We start from the raw sequence: 22564 nt of genomic DNA on the forward strand, positions 1-22564 counted from the left end.
GATTCTTGGTTTTGACTCAGGTCATGATCTCACAGATTGTGAGGTCTGTGCTGATAGCACAGAGCCTGCTTGGAATTCTCGCTCTCTGTCCCTCCCCCACTTGTGCACGTGCACAGTCTTACTCTCTCAAAATAAAAAAATAAAAAAATAAAAAAATAAAATTTCCCAATAGGGAACTCTCGGTATGGTAGAAATTAAAAACAGTTTTAGCAAATAGATACCATTAGGAGATTAGCCAAAATATTCACTCAAATGGCATAGTTACTGACCAATCAGAATCAGAACAGACACTGGGTGGCACTGGGGCAGGGTCCTTCCACTGCACCCTGTTCCTATACAGCTTCTGGATGATGAGGAAGTCCAAGAAACCCATGCAGAGGGCTTGAGGGGTTTAAGGCAGTGACTCTTATCAACTGGTATGAAAAACAGTTTCTAACAACCAGTATGGCCATTACAGTGCTGCTACCAGCTAATGTTGGCCTTTAGCACAGCCCACAGATGGCAGCCTAGGGCAAAGGTCAGCGGCCCGAAGGCTACACTGGACCCACTGTGTGTATTTATAAATAAAGTTTTATTGGAACACAGTCATGTTCATTCACTTACATGTTGTTATGGTTACTTTCACACAACAATGTCTGCGTTAAGTAATCTCAACAGAAACCAAATGGCCTGCAAGCCTAAAATATTAATTATTTGGTCCTTTCCAGAAAAGTTTGTCAGCCGAGTCTAGGGTTTTGATCCCAAAATATGTAAAATAAACTTGTCATGGCTTTATGATACATACGAATCATTCAATCTGTATAGTATTACTTTATAAAAAGTTCCCCTTTACTCTTTATTGAAAATATCTCTTGAAGCCTACCTCAATTTTGTCTGAAGCTGGATGCTGATTGAGGACAAGTTGGTCACTTTCTTGTTTAAGCTTATTGAGCTCTTTTTCCTTAACTTCCAGTTGGCTCATGCGTATCTGTAAACGAAAGAAAAACAAATCCATCAGAGCAATGTCACCATTAGCCGGCCATCACTTCTACTGGTTTTAGGGAAAATTAGAATACAAAACTGCATTCTGGAAATGAACAATGTCAAACAGTCGAATTATGGTGTCCTCAAGAATCATAGCATTTTAAAGACCAGAAAGGATGTTTGAGATCATCTAGTACGTGGCAGATGTCACACTGGAGACATGTCTTGTCCCAATCCACACAGGCAAAGGGACAGCAACAACTAATGGTGAGATTTCCTAATCCTAGGTTTGAATCCACCATCCTACTGGGCTACACACACTTTGGGATATCCAAATGCATAATTCTGACTCTTATCTACTGTCTTCCAGGATGGTAAGCAATGCATTGCCCCTCTAGAGTCACTGAGAAGTTTCCAGAAAGGAACGGCTTGTCATGACCATTTCAACTGAGGCAGAATTCCACATAGCTGATTAAATTATTGAGACCTTTGTCCCCATGTCAGGGCCCTGTCAGGCAAGAGCCTCGCATCTACAACTCCGAGGGGCAAGCTTACAGAGAAGGCCTCCTGCTTCTGGGCGATGTTGGTGTTCCGGTCGCTCCAGTCATAGAGCAGTTCCTCCTCCTCACAGTCATTGATCCACATGATCTCTCGGGACGTGGCCTGGATGATGTTCTGCAGCTGTCGCAGGTGATCCATCCTCTCAAAGGACGCTTTCTGCAAGGCAAGTTCAAAAGCAGCATTAGGATAACAGTATGCACCTTACTGGTGTTCTCTGCAGATTCCATAGATAAATCTTGTGTGGTCCCTTTTATTTAAAAAAAAAATGTTTTTAATAGACAAATACAGGGGCGCCTGGGTGGCTCAGTCAGTTAAGCATCTGCCTTCAGCTCAGGTCATGATCTCACGGTTCGTGAGTTCGAGCCCCATGTCAGGCTCTGTGCTGACAGCTCAGAGCCTGGAGCCTGCTTCGGATTCTGTGTCTCCCTCTCTCTCTCTGCCCCTCCCCCACTCATGCTCTGTCTCTCTCAGTCTCTTGAAAGTAAACATTAATTAAAAAATAAAAAAATAGGGGCGCCTGGGTGGCGCAGTCGGTTAAGCGTCCGACTTCAGCCAGGTCACGATCTCGCGGTCCGTGAGTTCGAGCCCCGCGTCAGGCATCGGGGCTGATGGCTCGGAGCCTGGAGCCTGTTTCCGATTCTGTGTCTCCCTCTCTCTCTGCCCCTCCCCTGTTCATGCTCTGTCTCTCTCTGTCCCAAAAAAAATAAAAATAAATGCTGAAAAAAAAAATAAAAAAATAAATAAATCATATGAATTGGTAAAATCTTCCCTGACCACCTAGGATGTGTAAAAAAAAAAAAAAAATCCATCCAAACTTATGATCAACAAGGGAGCAATTTTAGATTCAGTGGAATAGCCTAACCCAAAAGGGTCTTGATTCAGACACTGATGTTTGGTTTCAAGAATTAGTTTTAGACTACAAAGGGAAAAACGGATGCTTAGAAAGATAAGCCAAGTTTTTCCTGCCCTCTGCCGCACCCCAAAATTTCAAGGTGCCATCAGTCATGCCCCGGATCTAATAGGACAATTGTGTCCTACATTGTGTCCCACTAGCCGCATTATTTTAAAAGGATCACTGCCAACAAGAAAATATCGAGGACGTGAAGCCAGGGTGTCACGAGTAGGTGAAAAAAATGGCAACTGCTCTTCTTACCAGTCAAGTGAACTGATTTCATGTTTGTCATAAAATGGTGATGACGGTCTAATCACTCTCTATCTGGGGAAAACAAGTCTTATTTTTGTTTATACTTCATAAAAAGGCTGCAATTGACCAATGGAAAAGCTTTATTTCTTTAACACCAAGTATTTAATCTGTGTTATATACGTGACCCTCAACTTGCAAATAAACAGAATATCGGTGAATACTGTCTTCAGAAAAAAAGTCTAACTTCACTTCTGAAGGAACCCCAGCAGTGGAAATGCAGTTAGCATCTACAAGCCCCTAACTATTACTTCCGGGTACTTCCTGGGTTATTAGGTGCTGCCGCCCAGGCTGTTCTTCACTTTTATGGAACTGAACTGAACTGAATGCAGAGATGTCAGAAATAAGTCTGCTTACCAGCAGGTTTTCATACTCCTCCTCCAACTGGTAGATCGCAGATTTCTCCCGCTAGAAAAAGACAAACAGCGAGCAAGTAGTTAATTCCCCTCGTGGGTTTGTACAAAAAGAGCAGCCCTTCTAAACCTCCTTTTTGTCAGATATTGACTTCAGATCCCTCAGTAGAAAGACATATTTGCTCTAGAAAATCTCAGAAAAATCTCTCAGTAAAAATCCCTTTTACTCATAGGCACCTTTTCCCTCACTGGCTTTTTTTTTTTTTTTTTTTTTTTTTGAGAGAGACACAGAGAGAGAGAAAGAGAGAATAAGCAGGGGGAGAGACAGAGAAAGAGAGAGAGAAAGAGAGAGAGAGAATCCCAAGAAGGTTCCATGCTCCATGCAGAGCCTGATGCAGGGCTTGAAATCACAAACCATGAGATCACGAGCCAAAATCAAGAGTCAGACACTCAACCAACTGAGCCACCCAGGCGTCCCCTTACTGTGCTTTTGTTGCTATCACCACAAAAGGTTGATCACTTAAAGACTCACATGTTAATTCATGTGTTAAGTTTCACAAGACAACTTAGGACTCTCTAGACCTTAGAGAAAAAAGGGAGAAATTTGGTGAGATATTCAGGTAGACAAAAGTAAGGGAGGAAAAAAGGCAGAAGTGAGGATGAGTATCTCTGGTCTAAGTAAAAAAGTGAGGGATTTAAAAGCAGGAGATCTGGTCAGGGGGATCCAAGTACTTAAAATCGAGTGATTATTTCATCCTGTATTTCTTGAGCCAGATGCAAGTCAGTCCTTTGACAAACGAAAAGTGTCAGGAAGAGACACGATTTCCCTTATTAGAAATCCATTGAATTACCACATAGGAAAGGATTTTCCAAGCACACAAATTTTATAATTGTAGCTCTTTCTCTATTTAAGAGATGCTCTGCTTTCTAAAAACAAACAAACAAAAAACCCTACCACCCTCAAATACCCTATTCTACAAACTGTGCCCAAATGCATGTGTGTCCACCTTTCGCCTTCTGTTTACCTCTCCCTCGAGTGTTAACACAGTCTCTAGAGACAGGTCTATTTGAGCCCACTTCCCCATTTATGAAATGGGATTTTTAGAAATTCCCAGTCTGTTATGGAAGAAATCTTAGGCTAATGTTTCAGACAAAAACGCCCGGGATCGAGAAATTCCACAATCCCTCCATATACTTTTCTAAGATTTTAAAAATGAAAACATCTCAAAGTACCAGGTCAGCCTTAATTTTGTCCAGCTGCCAGCGATAGTCCCCAATGGCATTGTGGATGCTCCTGTGGCTGTTGATGTGCTGCTCCACGGAGGCCAGGTCCACGCCCCAGGCCACCATATCCATCTCCGCCTGCCAAGGGAAAGAGTGTGCCCTTCATTTCCAATCCTTTCCATTAGATTCACCTTAGCCCCAGCAACAGGGGTCAGAGTATCAAGGGACAGCCATAGCTACCATTCAGATAAACATGAAGATGTAAATATTCAATGTTCTTGAACGCCCCCCCCCCCTGCCAAAAACTGTAAAGGCTTGGAATTCCTGAATAGCAAACAGGGCTTGCCCAATACTTCCCACAACTTGTTCAACCCCAGCTCAACACGGCTGAGGAGAGATGATGCAGGAAGGAGACCCTTAAAAGCTAGATTATGTCCTCTAACGAAAAAAATATCTACCTGTGCACATGCAAGTGGCATGTATTTGTATAGTATGTGTATGATATATTAGAAAATAGTGATAGAAGTTCCTATAATTTTATTTTTTTTAATATTTATTTGTTTTGAGGTGCAGGAAGGGGCAGAGAGAGAAAGACAGAATCCCAAGAAGGCACTGCGTTGTCATTGAAGTGAAGTGAAGTGAAGCCTGACACGGGACCCGATCTCACGAACGGTGATATCATGACTGGAGCTGAAATCGAGTCGGGCCCTCAACTGACTGAGCCACCCAGGTGCCCCTATATTCATTTTAAAATGTGCATCAGAAATAGCTCATTAAGGTCAGTCATGTACTACTTCCCAAGCTAAACGGCTGACCTCAAAGTATTTTTCACTGTTCATTTCTTTAAATTATTGCGATTCGTGTTAATTGTTGACTCTTTAAACTTGGCATTTATCATTACCTTTCAGGATGCAAAACTCCCTATGGCCCACTTCAAAGAGAAGTTACTATAGCACATACTCAAAGTCTCATGTCAGCTCTTTAAGAATTAAACCTGACTTTCTAATTTGAGTCCCCACTACTTCAAATTTAAGAATGCCACATAATAAGAAACAAGCGTACTATTCCACAAGTTTCATACTGAGGCAGGTCTATTATCTCATGTTTCTTTTGCACGAGCTCATGTAAATTTTCAAATCACCTGTGTCATCTCTTACACACGCCAAGGGCAAATATCCCAGTCTGGTATTGCAGCAAGAACATAACACACATTGTTCTAAGCCACATCCATGTTCTAATACACTTGGCAAGCCTTCAGAAAGGGGAGCCATTTCAGTCAGATTGCTGAAAGTTACCGGGGACTTTGACCTTTCTCTCCCTTGCTCTTTTCGGCTTTCGAGCAGAAACAGGTGAGTGTACTAGTAAGTTAATAGGATGACCAGGCTCCCGTGCACACCCCTCATTACCAGCCAGGTGTATAGTATCTGAGCAGCCCATCAGCAGAAACACAAATCTGGGAAACAAGAAAAACCTGGCACAGGAGATGTGTGACTGCTTACTGATCATGTGGCTGGGGACACTGCTGCTCCCTTATCAGCTAGCTGGGCCTGTGGCCCAGTCTCCTGGGAGTGAGAAAGAATGCAGGCTGTGCTTGGGGGAAGAGGGATAAGAGGAAAAGGGCCCGAGAGAATCCCAGAGCAAACCCTCAGTAAGTGATAAAACTACTTCTAGTTCCTTTCAAACCACGAGGGCCAGCTGATCTGAACTGCATTGCTCATCAATGGCACCTATTAAAACAACACTCCCCCACCATGACAGAAAAGTGAGCCCATGGGACGATGCCATTTTCCAAACTTAAAAATGTTGAGCCTTTGCTACAAAGGATTCTTGCCAAGCTACACCCAACATGAATACAGAAAATGACCGGTGATGAGCTGTCATTTTATATAACTGTAATACTGACTAAGGAGGAATTAGGCGATGGGATGTTTTCACACCAAACAAGTAACTTGGTTCAAAGGTTGTCTCACCTAACATCACTTATGATGTAGCTCAAGCCCCACCGGCTCTGCCAAGCAAGCCTTCCTTTGAGGGCTCCATTCCACAGGGACTGGAGCACCACCCCTCCCCCAGCCCTATCTGAGCAGGATTTTATTACAGCTCAAACACAGCAATTAACCCCACACTGTTCTGGACAGAAATCTGGCATTTGGGTGTACATGTCTTGTTCTCTTCAATAACATTCATTTCCAGGACTATGAAACAAAATTTTGAACACACCCTTTCTGGTATGGTGCCAATAGATACAAAAAGCTCAAGGAATGTGTGTTCAAAGATGAGAAGAGAATCTGAAAACATACAAATAGGACTCTTATTTATGTTTCTGGGATTATAACTGACTTTTCTCCTCTATAAGCCCCACCTTCTATAATAGTATTATATAGTCTTTATAACAAGTAGGAGAAAAGCTTAATTGAATGAATGAATGTACAGACCCATAAACCCTCACCACTTAGGTAAAAACATATACAAAAAATGTTAAGTGGTTGAGAAACTTTGAACCCACTGCTCAATTGGTCCAACAACAAACAACAAAACCAGTATTTCTTACAACCACAACCACATGGGATAACAAACGATGTCTGCACAACTTATCATTCTATCGTATCCACCTTCTCGAGAGAAGGGTGGGTTATTAGCATCAGGTTTTTCATTATAAAATCCCCATCTACATGATTATGATATATTTCTAATGCCACCTGTTCATTAAAGGGCCTAATGACCACATAAAACAACAAAACAATAATTAGCATTGGAAAACACTTTGTAGAAACTGCAGTTGTAGGGAAAGGCTCAGCATATACTTTGGTTGCCATTATTTTACTCCCCTCCCACACCCATGACGTAATGATTGCACAAGGCAACTGATACTTCAAAAGTATAAGGTAAGCAACCGATGAGCCCAAACCAGAATATCCAGTTTTACTGTTTCCAGCTCCTCCAATTTAACATTTTAAATAAACCTCTACAAGATTTTTTTTAAGTACCTATCAGTAACACAGATGAGGTCACTTACCATCTTACCACTGCTGAAGTAGAAAGAACAATGACCCATGAACTCCAACACATTTTCAGGTTGGGAATGGTAAGAGCTAGATATTCAAAATCTACTTATTAAATTATACCTGTTAAATGTTACCTGTATGATAAATTAGGACCATAAAACAATGAGGCTGATTCCCTAAGCCACAGAAGAGAAGAAAAAAAAAAAAAAAAGCTGAAGTTTTATTTCAAAAAAGAAGCATTCAATTTAAATTGTATATCAGGAAAATACGGAAAACAGCAAGTTTCTACTGCCAGCTGAGGTCCCAGACCACTCTGTGGCCAGACCACTGGGGCCGACCCTGCCATGTTCTATACACCTGACACCCAGGTGTGGAACACTCCAGAACCAACCTCGTCTGGAAGTTGCTTACCCTCTGCTGCCTCATCCACCCCAGACATTCGCTGGTGAGGCGTTTGGTGAATTCATCCCACCCGGAGCCACTCTGACAGGTGTACCCTCCACCACCTTTGGAGCTGGCCCTTCGGACTCGAGGGACGCTAATGGCTTTATAAAGGGCTCGCATTTGCTCCTGGAGCTGAAGCAGTCTGAAAGGAAAGGAAAACAATTACACTGTGGCAGGAAAACAGCCTATGAAGACATGTTCTGGACAAATGTCCCCCCTTCTGAGTCTCCTTTGTGTTAGCACGGAGGTCACAAATGTCTTATTTAAAAAATTCTTTTCTTTTCTTTTCTTTTTTTTAAGTTTATTTATTTTGAGAGCAAAAGAGACAGGGTGAGTAGGGGAGGGGCAGAGAGAGAGAGAGAGAGAGAGAATCCCAAGCAGGTTCTGCACTCCCAGCGCAGAACCCGATAGAGGGCTCGAACCCATGAAGGTGCAAGATCGTGACCTGAGCCGAAACCAAGAGCCAGTTTAACCAACTGAGCCACCCAGGTGCCCCTGAAGATTTCTTTTCTTTACCACATGACTTGAATCTCAATCACATACAAGAACCTCAATATTATGATGCTCAGAGTCTGAAACATCACAGAAAGTGTCACTGGCTTTGCCTAACCCGGTAGCACCCCCTGCTTCCCCCCAAGTTTCACCCTGGGAATTTGCCTTGTGCCATGGGCCCCAAGTACCATGACAGCAAAATCAAGACCACCCATCTCTGCTCTGAACTGCTTTTTCAACTCTACACACCTCAGTTCTGTATGCATCAAACAGGGCTTGCCTTGGTATTAGACTCTTAAAAGTCAAATGCTGTGCCCAAGGTTTTCGCTGCCCCCTAAAAAATGGAGGTACACGTAACATCTCATAACAAACTCAACCCCTCAATCAATACAAGCCCACTCCTTCGGGCACCTCTGTTTAATTCTTTTCATGGCCGCTTTGTGATTCCACATAAGAGGAAGGTAGAATAGAATCACTATATAGCTACTGTATATAGTAGCTGCACAAACACCAAGCGTGCCCAGCCTTTCCTCCGGAATGGCTGTGGTTCCTTCAAGGGAAGACCTGGGCCACATGACTGAGTGCCAGTGGGTGCATGACATTCTTCTTCATGAGGCCTGCCGGTAAGTGTGCTCTGTGATAAAGGCAATACCTTTTCTGATAGGCATCACAGGGCTGGCCCATCTGTCGCATCTCTCTGATCAAGCTATCAGTAATTTCCATCTGATCGTTGGCCTGGGCAAAACATTCATCCAATTCTCTGCTCCGAGCCAGCTGTATCCCATCTCCATATTTCAGTTCCTAAAGGAAAGAATCCACGTGAAGGCAACACACGATGCTGGAGAGGAAGACTTTCACTTGTGTTCACGGAAGCAAAAGCTTCTGCTGTAAACTTGACAAATAGTAGAAGATGCCATTTTGCATGTGACTAACTGAAAATTACCTTATTAATTTGGTGGGACAGGTAGGTAAATATGGGCGGGTTCATGAAGCAAAATTTGTGGACTATATTTTAAATTTTTACTAGGCCTTTAAAGGCAAAGTTACAGAACACTGAGTTTTCCCTTGCTTCAATATGTTAAATGCTATCTTTCATACTTACAAAGAACATCCATCCAATGGGAATTTCACTGGGGTCAGAACACTCTACTGGATAAAGTGTTTTACACACACACTGAGCTTTTCCTGCATCTTCTAGGAACACAGCTTTTCAGTTCTTAAAAGGAAGCTATCTAATTCATGGTATGGGGCTAATCAATTTCCCGCTTCTGATGATGCATCACAGTCGTGTGAGATGTCATCCCTGGGGGAAGCTGGGTGATGGGGTACACCAGGGTGGTGTGTACCATTTTTACAACTTCTTATGAGTCTATAATTATTTCAAAATTAAAAATTGTTTTAAAAAAAGAAAGCTTCCTCTTTTCACATGCTTCAGGGCCATAGTTGAGCTTTCCCTCGAATTTTATAATTGCTGTTTTCATTCAACTTCAGCCAAATGAAGCAAGTATGCTACCTATTCCTGACGTTATTACACTTCAATGCATGTAAGTCAAAATACACTGAGAATATGATGCCAGGTACGTTTTTACAACCACAATGTAAAACGTTTCCACAGCCACTACAAATCGTGTCCAGGACTGTGGTGTGTATGTATTCAATATTAAGTCACTGGAGACTCCCGTTTTTGTTTTTATTTTTAATTTTTTTAATGTTTATTTTTGAGAGAGAGAGAGAGTGCAAGCAGGGGATGGGCACAGAGAGAGGGAGACACAGAATCTGAAGCATGGAGCTTCCTATTTTGCTTTATGTAAAGAAATCACAGCTCTGTGATGAAGAATGTGTTTTAAATCAGAGACTTGGCGGGGGGGGGGGGGGGTAGCGCATGGGAGGCTCAGTCGGTTAAGCGTCCAACTTTGGCTCAGGTCATGATCTCGAGGTTCGTGGGTTTGAGCCCCGCATTGGGTTGTGTGCTGACAGCTCAGAGCCTGGAGCCTGTTTCAGATTCTGTGTCTCCCTCTCCCTGCCCCTCCCCCACTCACGCTCTGTCTCAAAAATAAACATTAAAAAAATAAGTCAATAAAAAATAAAAAAATAAATCAGGGACTTGGAACAACCAGAACTAGAGTCAAGCTAGTTTGCTGAGCCCCAAATATCCTTTTATACTGATTAAAATGAAGTTATTTTTTAACTGGGTAAAATAAACTAGAACCCACACAGATCTCTAAAATTGAAAAATTAGAACATTAAGATATTCTCCAGACAGAACACATAAATTTACTTGGTTAAAATCCCTCTTTGTATTTCACAGGGGAACTTTGTGACGGGCCAGATTCCAGGTGTAACCCCTACATTAATGTCAGCATAGGGAAGATTGAAACTCAATTCCTTCCCTGGAGAGATGCGATAAATCAGGGGAAACAGAGAAAAGGTGTCTACAGCCCCACCATTCTGGTTTTTAGCAAAACCAGAGCAAATCTGAATGCTAGCTACAGTGTTTTAAAATTAAAACTTTACAAATACAATCCATGATTGCTAAGCCTGTTTCAATGAGAACTTAAGCTAATACTCAGAAATAACACGAGGCTTTCATAAATGTTACCATTTTTCCTCAATTTTCCATTGCTCATTTTCTTCCTTCCTCCCTCCCTCCCTCCCTCCCTCCCTCCCTCCCTCCCTCCCTCCCTCCCTCCCTTCCTTCCTTCCTTCCTTTCTTCCTTCCTTCCTTCCTTCCTTTCTTTTTCTTTTCTCAAATAGAATTGTTCTCACAATACAGTAATATTTCCTGACCAAAAAAAAAACTTATTACATTGATGGCACACATCACAATCCAGTGATATAAACATGTCAGGTTGCATTTCTAGGAAGAGAAAGCATGACAATAATCATCAAAATAATAAATAAATGACAGGTTGTTGCAATTCCAAAAGGGTGGCAATCCGTAAACATTTGTTGGAAACTGATGGCCGTTGTTAAACCAACAAATAGATGAAGAAGATACACCTCCCTCTCTAGTCTGTTTTGAAAAAGATAATCTCTAAACTCTAAGTATGCAGGACATCAGTGAATAAGGATGCACAGATTAGGACAAGAAGTCTAAGCTAATGGGGACAAAGGTAGAGGTGGATGGCATTCTCGAAGAACAAGAAAGCTCACCGGCTGTACAATCAGCTCGGCCCGCATCAAACAATCCGAGCAGTTCTGCAGAAGCTCTTGGATGGTGTTCTGGTTCTGGTGCCTGGACATCGTCCCGGTTTGACTGACAAAGCAAACACAAAGAAAGCAGATGTGAAATTTATTTTTTTCCCCATTTCAAAATAATCTCAAACTTTCAGAAAAGCTGCAAAAATAAAACAAAAACACGCCTATAGACCTTTTGTGCAGATTCCCTCATTGTTAACGTTTTGCATGTTTGTTTTATCGCTCTTCCCCTCTCTGCAGGTGTATTTATTGCCATATATACACATTTGTCTGGGGATGCCTGGGTGGCTCAGTCGCTTGAGCATCTGACTTCGGCTCAGGTCATGATCTCTCAGTTTATGAGTTTGAGCCCCACATCAGGCTCTGTGCAGACAGCTTGGAGCCTGGAGCCTGCTTCGGATTCTGTGTCTCCCTCTGTCTGCCCCTCTCCCTCTCGCTCTCGCTCTCTCTCTCACAAATAAACAAACATTAATAAAAATTTAAAATAAACATTAAGAAAAAAACTTATATACATTTGTCTGAAGCATTTAAAAATATTCATAAACTCTTTACCCCAAAATATTTCAGCATGTTTCCTAAGAATAAACATTCAATTATATAACCACAGTACAGTTACCAAAATCAAGACATTCAAAATTGAACATTATTTTCTAATCTATAGAACTTTTTCCAATCTTACTAATTAGCCCAATAATGTCCTTCACAGCAAGCTTCCTCCCCACCCCCAGGTCTAAGATCCAACCCAGAAATATTCCCTTGAGTTATAAAAACACATTTCCAGCAGCTTATCCATCACCTTTCCTGCTTCATCCCATAATAACTGATAATGCGGATTATCCATGCAAGGCCCTCCAAGGGAAGACCTCAAGGGATCAGACCCAGAACAGGAAAGTTTCACAGTCAAGTCTGGCTGAGGAAAACAGTAGGAGGTGTGAGAAGTTTATTCTACAAAAAATATTAATAAAGAAATACGTGTCAGGAAAGCAACAGGAAATTTAAACATCTTGAATGCAAAAACAAGCTGCTTTTCCTTTCAAGATGACCCTACGGAATATTTTTCTCTACAATGATAATCACCCAAATGCATATCTCACATGAAACATTTTCCTGGCAGATGCATGGCAGAAACCTGAAACAAACAAACAAAAAAGGCACGGGGCACCACCCAGGTGAAGCGTCTGACTTCAGCTCAGGTCACTATCTTGCAGTTCGTGAGTTCGAACCCCACGTCGGGCTCTGTACTGACAGCTCAGAGCCTGGAGCCTGCTTCGGATTCTGTCTCCCTCTCTCTCTGTTCCTCCCCCACTTGTGCTCTGTCTCTCTCTCTCTCTCTCTCTCTCTCTCTCTCTCAAAAATAAACATTAAAAAAAATTTTTAAAACGTGTTGTTGTAAATGTTCCATATTTTTTTAAAGTTTATTTATTTATTTTGAGAAAGAGAGCACAAGCAGGGAGAGAGAGAATCCCAAGCACACTCCACGCTCAGGGTGGAGCCCCACATGGGGCTCGACCCATGAACCATGAGGTCATGACCTGAGTAGAAACCAAGAGTTGTACACTTAACCGACTGAGCCACCCAGGCACCCCTGTAGATGTTCTATATTTTAAAGAAAGAGAGAGATTACGAGACCATAATGTGCTCCAGATATACATAAAAAGAGCAACGTAGAATAAAAGTATTATTTTTTAATTTGCCAAGATACATTCATTATGCTACAGCATAGCCTCCTAAGGCTTAGTGGAAAGAGATTTAAAGCATATTAAATTATTGCTGAATGTTTGGGAAAAGGCCTCCTGAGTTCCTCACAGGGCTTCAGAGCCACCAGGGCTTCAGCCAGGACTGGTCTACACCTGCAGATAAAACTGATGCCTGTTGGATGCACTGGACTTTCTCTTATGTGTATATGTGCCTGCATGTGGGGGGTGGGTGTGTCTGCGTGTGCTGTAAAGAAAGAATGTCACTTTGAAAAAAAGGAGGGATTTGTAAAACACAGGCTATCCCATGGGTAGATGGGATGAGATCGCAAGAAACTTCTCCCACAGCACCTGATTCTGCGTCTTTTCACGTTGGGGAAGCAACTGACTTTCTCTGCCACCTATTGCAGTCCCTCTCTCCAAGGAAGGCTTCTCAACAAGCCAGCACTAGCTGATGTACGTGGGTGAGGAAGCTCTCCCTGGGAACCACTCCCGGATGATGACTCGGCTTCTCCAGGCAGGCCCAGGCACAATGCTGCCTGAACTGCCCACCTACCAAAACCCACACACCCCGCCCCTCACCCCCCATGAGCACAGCCTTCTCTTTCTTCCACTCAGAATTATACAAGAAACCTGGCACACTTCTCATATTGCTGAGATGTAAACAGGACTGCATCAGTTGTCAAAACTTGTGCAAAATTCCAATGGACTTAAGAATCACAGGAAAGAAATTCAAGAGACAAAGGAAAAAATTAGGAAATACAGAAACCTCATTGAGAACCCGAGGATGGATAAGGAATTTAGGAAGGTCCTGTGTAATTATATTTATTTTCTTTATTGAAAGGCGATGAGAGTGCCTTTGTTCTGAAATGTTTTGTGATTGCTTCCAGCAATCTGGTCCAGAGAGTGATTCCCACAAAGCAAGCCAGTCCCTGGTATATGAACGAAAGGGCTATCTCTTAGTGCAATCCAGAGTTCCTCAAATGATTTAATAGCATGGGCTACTGTAAAAAGTATCACAAACTGAGCTGCAAGACAGAGGCTGATAGGAGAAACTGAGTGAAGCGCATATGAAAACTCTCTAGTGGATCTGCAACTTTTCTATAAATCTAAAATTATCCTAAAATAAAAATGTATAAAAAAAAAAAAAAGAGGCAGGAAGGCCAAACTCAGCTGTGGATGAATGGACCAAAGTGTACATATGAGCCTTTTAAGAGTGAGGTGATGACACTAAATTCACTTGATGATAAAACAAAACTCACCAGCTGCTTTTAAGCCAACTATTAGAGTAGTTCCATGACATAGGAATGAACTGTATCCAGCAAAAAGGGAGGTGAGGGAATTCGATGTTGGCTTAAAAATACATGGACTTTTGGGGCACCTGGGTGGCTCAGTCGGTTGAGCTACCAACTTCAGCTCGGGTCTGAGTTGGAGCCCTGCATTGGGCTCTGTGCTGACAGCTCGGAGCCTGGAGCCTGCTTCAGATTCTGTGGCTCCCTCTCTCTCTCTGCCCCTCCCCCACTCACATTCTGTCTCTGTCTCTCTCAAAAATAAATAAACATTAAAAAAATTTTTTTTAATACATGGACTTTCTACATGTTTTTTGTTCCCTCCTGCTTTTAGAAGACATTTTTACTCGAGAGAGCAATTGACATCTATATAAAGATAAGTCATCTGCTTCCTTTCCCCTACAAAGATCTGAGCTTAATCAAAAAAACAGGTAACTCCATATGTTGCTAATAATTCTGAAAAAAAATCTTCATGCTTCACTAAAGGACTTGCCTATGTTCACCATGCATGCCTTAGACATCCACTAAAACCCCCTATGTGTTGCTTGGCAATTAGGCGAATAGATTAACCACTGTACAGGAAAGAGAAATGTACAAAAATTGAATTTTTTTAAGGGGCAAAAAAAAAAGGGAAAGCTAAGTGTTAGAAAAACATAATGAAGAATTTTCCATCTTGCTATATGTCCATAGGAAAACATGACCTAATTAACCAAATTTCAACTTACGACTTTTCAAGACTTCATCCGGTTCCTTTTTTTGTTTTTAAGTTTATTTACTGAGAGAGCGAGAGAGCACGCACGCACACACGCATGTACGCATGTCACAGGGAGGGGCAGAGACAGGGAGAGAGAGAGAATCTCAAGCAGGCTCCACCCTCAGCGTGAAGCTGGACTCAGGGCTTGATCTCATGAACGATGAGATGATAACCTGAGCGGAAATCAAGAGTCAGACGCTCAACTGCTCAACCGACTGAGCCACCCACGCACTCCAAGACTTCCTCTGATTCTCAAAGCGAAATCTACCCACCTTGTCTCTCATCTGTAAAAATCCCACTTCAGCCTGCAGTGTGGCCAGGAACACCCTTTGGGCACAGAGCTAGGTGAGAGAGGGAGCCAGGTGTAGGCTTTTCTAATAGGTGGGTCCAGCAAAATCAGACAGGGGCAGGGAGGCTCAGGCTGACTGAGGTTTAGTGACTGGGGAAAAGAGAATCCACTTTCACCTTCCATTTGCTTGTCTGCGGCCCTAGGAAGACTCCACGTAGAAATGGCTGTACTTCAATCAGGGAGAAAGTGCAGGCGAATGGACTGTGACTCATCAAGTCAGTCCGCCATCAGACGCTCAACACTGTGCAGGATCCGTCAGCATGACAGCCAGGAGAAAATCAGAAAAGAGTGAATATTGCTCCCTGAGAGCTTGCTCAGGGAGCACGTGCCTTTTTGTTACAGCTGTGTGCCACTCAAAACTTTTTAAGTCAAGTCATATTTTTAATTGACCACATCACAATTTCAGAACTTTTTTTTTTACATCAGAAATTTCTGGACCTCAGTTTTCTCATCTGTTAGGCTAGATAGGATATCTAAGATTTCTTTAGCTCACTCCTCTGTAACTGTTTTATGAAACCACCAAACTCACTCCTACTGATCATAATACAAAAGTCTCTTCTAATGGTAGGGAATGAAGTTTCCTCTTCAGTTCACAGGGTGACTGGAAAAATGCAAAATTCTACCACAGATGAAGAAAGAATTTTTAAGTAAAAGTACTTATTTAGCAAGCATATAGAGATTTTAAAAATCCCTGGCCTCAAAAAAAATTGTCAATACTGGTATGTATAGGTGTTGGGGTGCAGCAATTTTAAACCATGTTGGGAATTGAACTAACAAAGCTCAAAGTTCAATTTTTTAATTCCACATCAGTGGCATGGGAGATGAAAGATGTCATGTAAAAAAAAATGTTTTAAAAAAGCCCACAAGAAGACAAAACTTACTTGGGTCAAATCAATCAAAAATACTGACTTCTAAACTAAAATTAATTACTGTCCTTGAAAAAATAACATTTGTCCTTCGAAGTTTTTAACTTCTCAGAAATTCTGTTTTGTCTTCAAACATACAAAGGCAAGTGGTTCATACTATAAAGAACCTGCCTGAACAAACATGAAAAAAAAAAAAAATTCATTCTAAAACTTGTTTAAACAAGTAATGGTTCTAACTGTTTACATAAAGTTCCCTTCATCAATGGCTAAAAGGAAAGCCCATTCTGGATCTTAATCCAAATTTTAAGGACAGACCACATGATTATGTGAACAATATTAGAGAGCTTTTCATGTTTTATTTTCCTACTGCCAAATAACATTCTTTTCTTTAAAAATAAGACTTCAACATTAGCTGTATTGAGACATTAAGTTTAATGCCTATTGCTGAGAATATAAGCAAAAAACACAAGACAAATATTTTGAGTGCATGCAGCATTACAAGGTAAAAGAAAAAAATTTAATATTTACTTTCTAAATTTATTTTTTTTGAACGTTTATTTATTTTTGGGACAGAGAGAGACAGAGCATGAACGGGGGAGGGGCAGAGAGAGAGGGAGACACAGAATCGGAAACAGGCTCCAGGCTCCGAGCCATCAGCCCAGAGCCCGACGCGGGGCTCGAACTCGCGGACCGCGAGATCGTGACCTGGCTGAAGTCGGACGCTTAACCGACTGCGCCACCCAGGCGCCCCATTTACTTTCTGATTTTCAAAGTCATTTTATAATAATCAGTACTGCTCACTGCACACGTGGTCCGTGCCAACTAATTCTGCATTGCTTTTGTGTATACACTTTCTCTCCTATTGGATTCCTTCTTTGCTTCCTTCCTCTCTCTCCCTCTCTGTCTAGCTCTACCACCATCTTTATCTCTTGCCTTTCTTTTGTTCAGTCCATCAACACAGGGTCCTTATGTCTCTTTGTATTCAGGTTCACAGAATAATGGCTTTAGAAAAGCTCAATAAATATTTGTTGGAAATTATAATTATGTAATGCATGAATATGGATCTTAAAGCCTATTTGCTTAGCTCTTTCTAATTTTAAACAAATTTTTTAATGTTTATTTAATTTTGAGAGAGAGAGAGAGAGAGAGAGAGAGAGAGAGACAGAGCAGGAGTGAGAGAGGAAGACACAGAATCTGAAACAGGCTCCAGGCCCTGAGCGGTCAGCACAGAGCCTGATGCGGGGCTCGAACCCACGAACTGTGAGATCATGACCTGAGCCGAAATCAAAAGCTTAACCAACTGAGCCACCCAGGAGCCCCAGCTCTTTCTAATTTTCAAAGCATTTTCACGTAAACTATTCAGAGTTTCTTTAGAGGATCTTAAGTAAAAAGGGGGGGAAGGTGACGTTTGTAAAAAGAAAACATCTTTACTTCTTCATTTCAGGGCAATATCCTACCTCCAAGACACACTAAACACACTACATATCAGTCGAAATGTCACTGAACAAGCTCAAAGTCCTTCAGAACTTACAGACCAAACTGCTGCCTCTTCCACTAGGCTCTCAGGTTCACACCTCTGCCCTCATTCTGCACTAGTTATTTACACACCTGTCCGTCCTGCTCCTGTCGAGCAAAGTCTCACATCTTAGTCATCCTTGACTCACACACGCACCTAACAACACAGTTTTGCACACAGAAGGTACTTAATGTGTATTTGTTTGGTTTAGTAAAGGAGAAGCAAACGAAGGTAAATAAAAAGGCTGATCTGAGGATACTACCACTCTCTCATTACCCAGATCTCCAAAGCCAAGTCAGGTGGCGCATCTATTTTGCCCCCTACCCCCATTCCCACCCCAACAATGTACAAAGAGAGTTTTTTTCTATAAATTTTAGAAAGGGGCCTCCTCTGAGCCTTCCTTTTGTCCCCACCCATGAACTTTGGAAACAGTCTCTAATAAAAGTTCCACATCCTTCCCATGTTCATTATCTTCACACGGTTTTCCGTGGATTGGAGCATCACGGGGCAAACGAATCACATACCATTAACTTCATATAAACACTTTCGAGGTCAGGGAGACAGATTCTGCTCTCTGCTCAGCCACTTCCACTTGTACAGCCTGGAACTTTGAGCAAATAAATGACTTGGACTCCCGGTGCCTGGAGTTTCTGCGTCTGCAACATGTAGGAACACACCCACCTCCTGGGGTTGACAAGACACTCAGAAGAGCCAGTAAAGGCCCACAAAGCCCAGAAGAAATTCAATCCTCGCTGCTGCTGCTTGCTAGGCTAGGCTTCTCAGATTTGTTTTATTTTTCATTTTGCTTCTCTGTCTGAATTCATAATTTTGAACTTTTCCCAAAGATACTTTGCATCAAACCGGGGTGAGGTGGGAAGAAAGAAAGAGGGAGGAAGGAAGGAAGGAAGGAAGGAAGGAAGGAAGGAAGGAAGAAAGAAAGAAAAAGAAGAAATGGATTAGGCAGTAAATATGAGGTATTTCAGAGGTTATTACAAGACCTAAAAGGGGCACCTGGGTGGCTCAGTAGGTGAAGCATCTGACTCTTGATTTCGGCTCGGGTCATGATCTCACAATTCGTGGGATCGAACCCCATATGGGGCTCTACACTGACATGGCAGGGCATTCTTGAAATTCTCTCTCTCTGCCCCTCCCCTGCTCTCTGTCTCTCTCAAAATAAATAAATAAACATTAAAAAAAAAAAAAGATGTGAAAATAACACCTTGAGAGGATTCAAAGAAAGTGATACATTTTAACAACGTGAAAGAAATTTCCTAAAGAGATGAGAAAATTTAGAAAAAGATGTCCTCTTATCCTTCATGAAGCAGAAATGACTTATGAATATTTGGTCCTTACAAACTCAATACCACAATAAGGATTTCTATTTTGAATTATTCCCCTATGAGAAAACTTACATTCATTCTGAAGCCTAAAAAAAAATCATTGACAGGTTATCTGCTTATCCATCAAGAAGTCAGCTCCTTTTTAATTTTTTTCAGGTGCCAGATGAAGTCAGGGATGTTATGTTTGCATGTAAAAAATTTAGTTGCAGGGGCACCTCCCCGGCTCAGTTGGAAAAGCATGCGACTCTTGACATTGGGATCCCGAGTCTGAGCTCCACGTTGGGGGCAGATATTACTAAAAAAATAAATAAATAAACTTTCAAAAGTAAATAAAATGTTTTTTAAAAATGTAATTCCAAGCAAGAACTTAGACCTATTTTCTTTTTTTTTTTTTTTTTTTTTTTTTAACATTTTTTTATTTATTTTTAGGACAGAGAGAGACAGAGCATGAACGGGGGAGGGGCAGAGAGAGAGGGAGACACAGAATCAGAAACCGGCTCCAGGCTCTGAGCCATCAGCCCAGAGCCTGACGCGGGGCTCGAACTCACGGACCGCGAGATCGTGACCTGGCTGAAGTCGGACGCTCAACCGACTGCGCCACCCAGGCGCCCCTAGACCTATTTTCAAAAGCATCATCATTTACACGAAATGTAGATTTCACATCCATGAGGTCCTTGCAGGTTCTGGACCCGACCAGTCCAAGCTGTAGGTGCTAAGATGTAAATTGCTGGGCGGCACTAACATTTTACAGGATGTTGCCTCAAAGGAGAGGCTCGCTGAGTCTTAGGGTCTGTGGGGCGGTTGCCTTCAACATCAGAACCACACCTGACCATTTCCCACCAAGTGCAGGAGGGAGAAAGAAAAGCAAAGGGTGGGGCAGTGCCCTAAGCACCTGGGCCTCCAGACTGAAGCACCCCTTCTAGAACCTCCTCATCTGGAAAGACAGGTTGGCTGAGGGTTGAGTTAGACTCCCCAGGTCACACCCAAGCCCTCCTTTGCTCCACCCTAAGCAGTCAGCACTGAGGCATCAGGGGCATCAGCAGTTTTTTTTCTTCCCCAAGACATTTCAATCACCTGAACAATGAAATTATGCCCATATTTAGAGAAAAAAATTAACTGCTGTTGAAAGCTGCTTTGTAGGTCTGACCAACATGAGTTGGCTTAATACAGCATCATGCTGTGTTTTCTCCTTGGCAGATGGAAACCCTACTGGAGTATTAACAAAAGAATACATTGGTTATGAAATAAATATTTCACAGGAGTGCAACAGGTTAAAAAGAAGCAAACACTCGGTTTAGGTAGAAGAGTTTACCGGGACAAAAGATGAATTCTTTTTTTTTTTTTCATGTTTATTTATTTTTGAGAAAAAGAGAGACAGAGCATGAACGGGGGAGGGTCAGACAGAGAGAGGGAGACACAGAATCTGAAGCAGGCTCCAGGCTCTGAGCTGTGAGTACAGAGCCCGATGTGGGGCTCGAACTCACAGACCGTGAGATCATGACCTGAGCCGAAGTTGGAAGCTCAACCGACTGAGCCACACAGGCGCCCCCAAAAGATGAATTCTAATAACCAGGATTTGATCTTTTCTTGATCCATTGTAGTATACTGGATTCAAGTGCAGCTCAACCACTAACCAGTTGTGTGACGCAGGCCAAATCATAAACTAACTACTTTAACCTCGGTTTTGTATCTGTAAAATGGGAAGTTTGTCAGGAGGCTTAAGAAAACATATATAATACACCTGGCACACTGTAGGTATTTGCCAGGTGATGGTAGCTATTATTAACCACTCATCTGATATTTTTATAAAATATGTAACTTACTCAAAGATAATAACCACGGAAGTGTTATCAGCCATAGATTGAGCTAAACTGAATCGTACTTTGCAATCGCTTCCCAGAAAAATATTTAGAAGATCCATTCTGTGAGTCACCCGACTCCAGGCCTGTTTTCTCAGGCTCTCCCCGGCCTCTCACATCCAGTTCTCAGCTGAAGCTGCCACTCCACTCCATCTACTTTCCTATCCTGCGGCCAGGCCCCCACCCTCAGTCAGGCTTTCATCACCTCTCCACCCTGCTCACTGCTACCACAGAAACAGTGCTACAGCTCGCGAGGATAGTCTTATGTCCCTGTTCCTTCAACGTAGGAGACCATCACTGGCTTCGAAGAAAACCTGCCGTGGCTCCCCTCTACATCGTATCCACATTGCCCACCACGGAGTCAACGTCTCCCAGGCTCTGGCCACAACCTACCCTTCTTCTGAGTCTTACTGCTTCCCACTTGCTCAAAAAGCAGACCTGCTGCTTTTTCACCTCCCAGACTTTCCTTCCCCTGGAATGCTCTCTCTGCCCACCCATCTTTATCAGCTGAAACTGTTCAACATCTAATTCAGCACAACTTCCTTTATAAAATCTCACTAGTACCTCCAGTACAGTATGAGCCTCTCGGTCATTTATACCTTCTACTATACTTTTGTATTATAGTACTTATTTTTCTTTAAAAAGCTATGATCCTTTTAAGAAGTCTTTGGGGGTGCCTGGGTGGCTCGGTCAGTTGAGCGTCCAACTTTGGCTCAGGTCATGATCTCAAAGTCCATGAGTTGGAACCCGGCATCGGGCTCTGTGTTGACAGCTCGGGGCCTGGAGCCTGCTTCGGATTCTGTGTCCCCCTCTCTCTCTCTCTGCCCCTCCCCCACTCATGCTCTGTCTCTCTGTCAAAAATAAATTAAAAAAAAAAAATTAAAAAAAAAGAAGTCTTTGTATTTTCACCTTTGACACTCCTTGACACCTAATACACAGCAGATGTTCAGTATTCACTGAATGAATGAATGAATGAATGAATGAATGGAATTGAGACTCTTTCATTGTTTAAGTACAGGGCTGTCCAGTCTAATACCCAAGGTACACATGGTCTAAAGGCACAGAATGACAGGAGGGCAAAGGTGGGAAGCCTTGGGTTCTCATGCCAACTTAGCCACGAGCGGACTCTGGGATTTAGGGCAAGTCTTACTCGACTTCTCTCTAAAGTGGAAGAGTGAGGCTTTGTACACCTCGGCCCTCTCTCCAGCTCTAAAATTCAATGCAAATGGACCTGTTTATCTCCTGCTAAGGAAGACACTTAGTTTAAAACAAACTTTAAAATATATATCAAATATTAAAATATAGATCACATGTATTTTGGTTTGGAAATCACGAGTTCTGGAGAGAAGTAAGCATTAACTTTATAACCACATAGTTCTGAAGCTTAATGACTATATTTGGCTTTTAATCCTCCTACAATATCCACACTTTGATCAGTGAGAGATCTAACTGTGGG

The 22564-nt window shown here is 42.2% G+C and overlaps 1 protein-coding gene across 2 annotated transcripts in view; it reads right to left on the bottom strand.

The window, feature by feature from the left end:
- The window catches only part of DSP (desmoplakin), a 48721-nt gene that overhangs the window by 22491 nt on the left and 3666 nt on the right, over nt 1–22564 (bottom strand). For both annotated transcript variants that reach the window (XM_086706334.1, XM_086706337.1), the window contains exons 2-8: nt 11397–11499; nt 8896–9044; nt 7719–7893; nt 4312–4440; nt 3083–3133; nt 1519–1680; nt 863–967 (exon numbers count right to left, since the gene is read on the bottom strand). In XM_086706334.1, the coding sequence (XP_086562460.1) occupies nt 863–967; nt 1519–1680; nt 3083–3133; nt 4312–4440; nt 7719–7893; nt 8896–9044; nt 11397–11499 (874 nt within the window). The remainder of the gene's footprint in view (nt 1–862; nt 968–1518; nt 1681–3082; nt 3134–4311; nt 4441–7718; nt 7894–8895; nt 9045–11396; nt 11500–22564) is intronic.

Source organism: Puma concolor, chromosome B2 (genome assembly GCF_028749965.1).
Source record: "Puma concolor isolate L17-30 chromosome B2, mPumCon1.1.hap2, whole genome shotgun sequence".
NCBI lineage: Eukaryota > Metazoa > Chordata > Mammalia > Carnivora > Felidae > Puma > Puma concolor.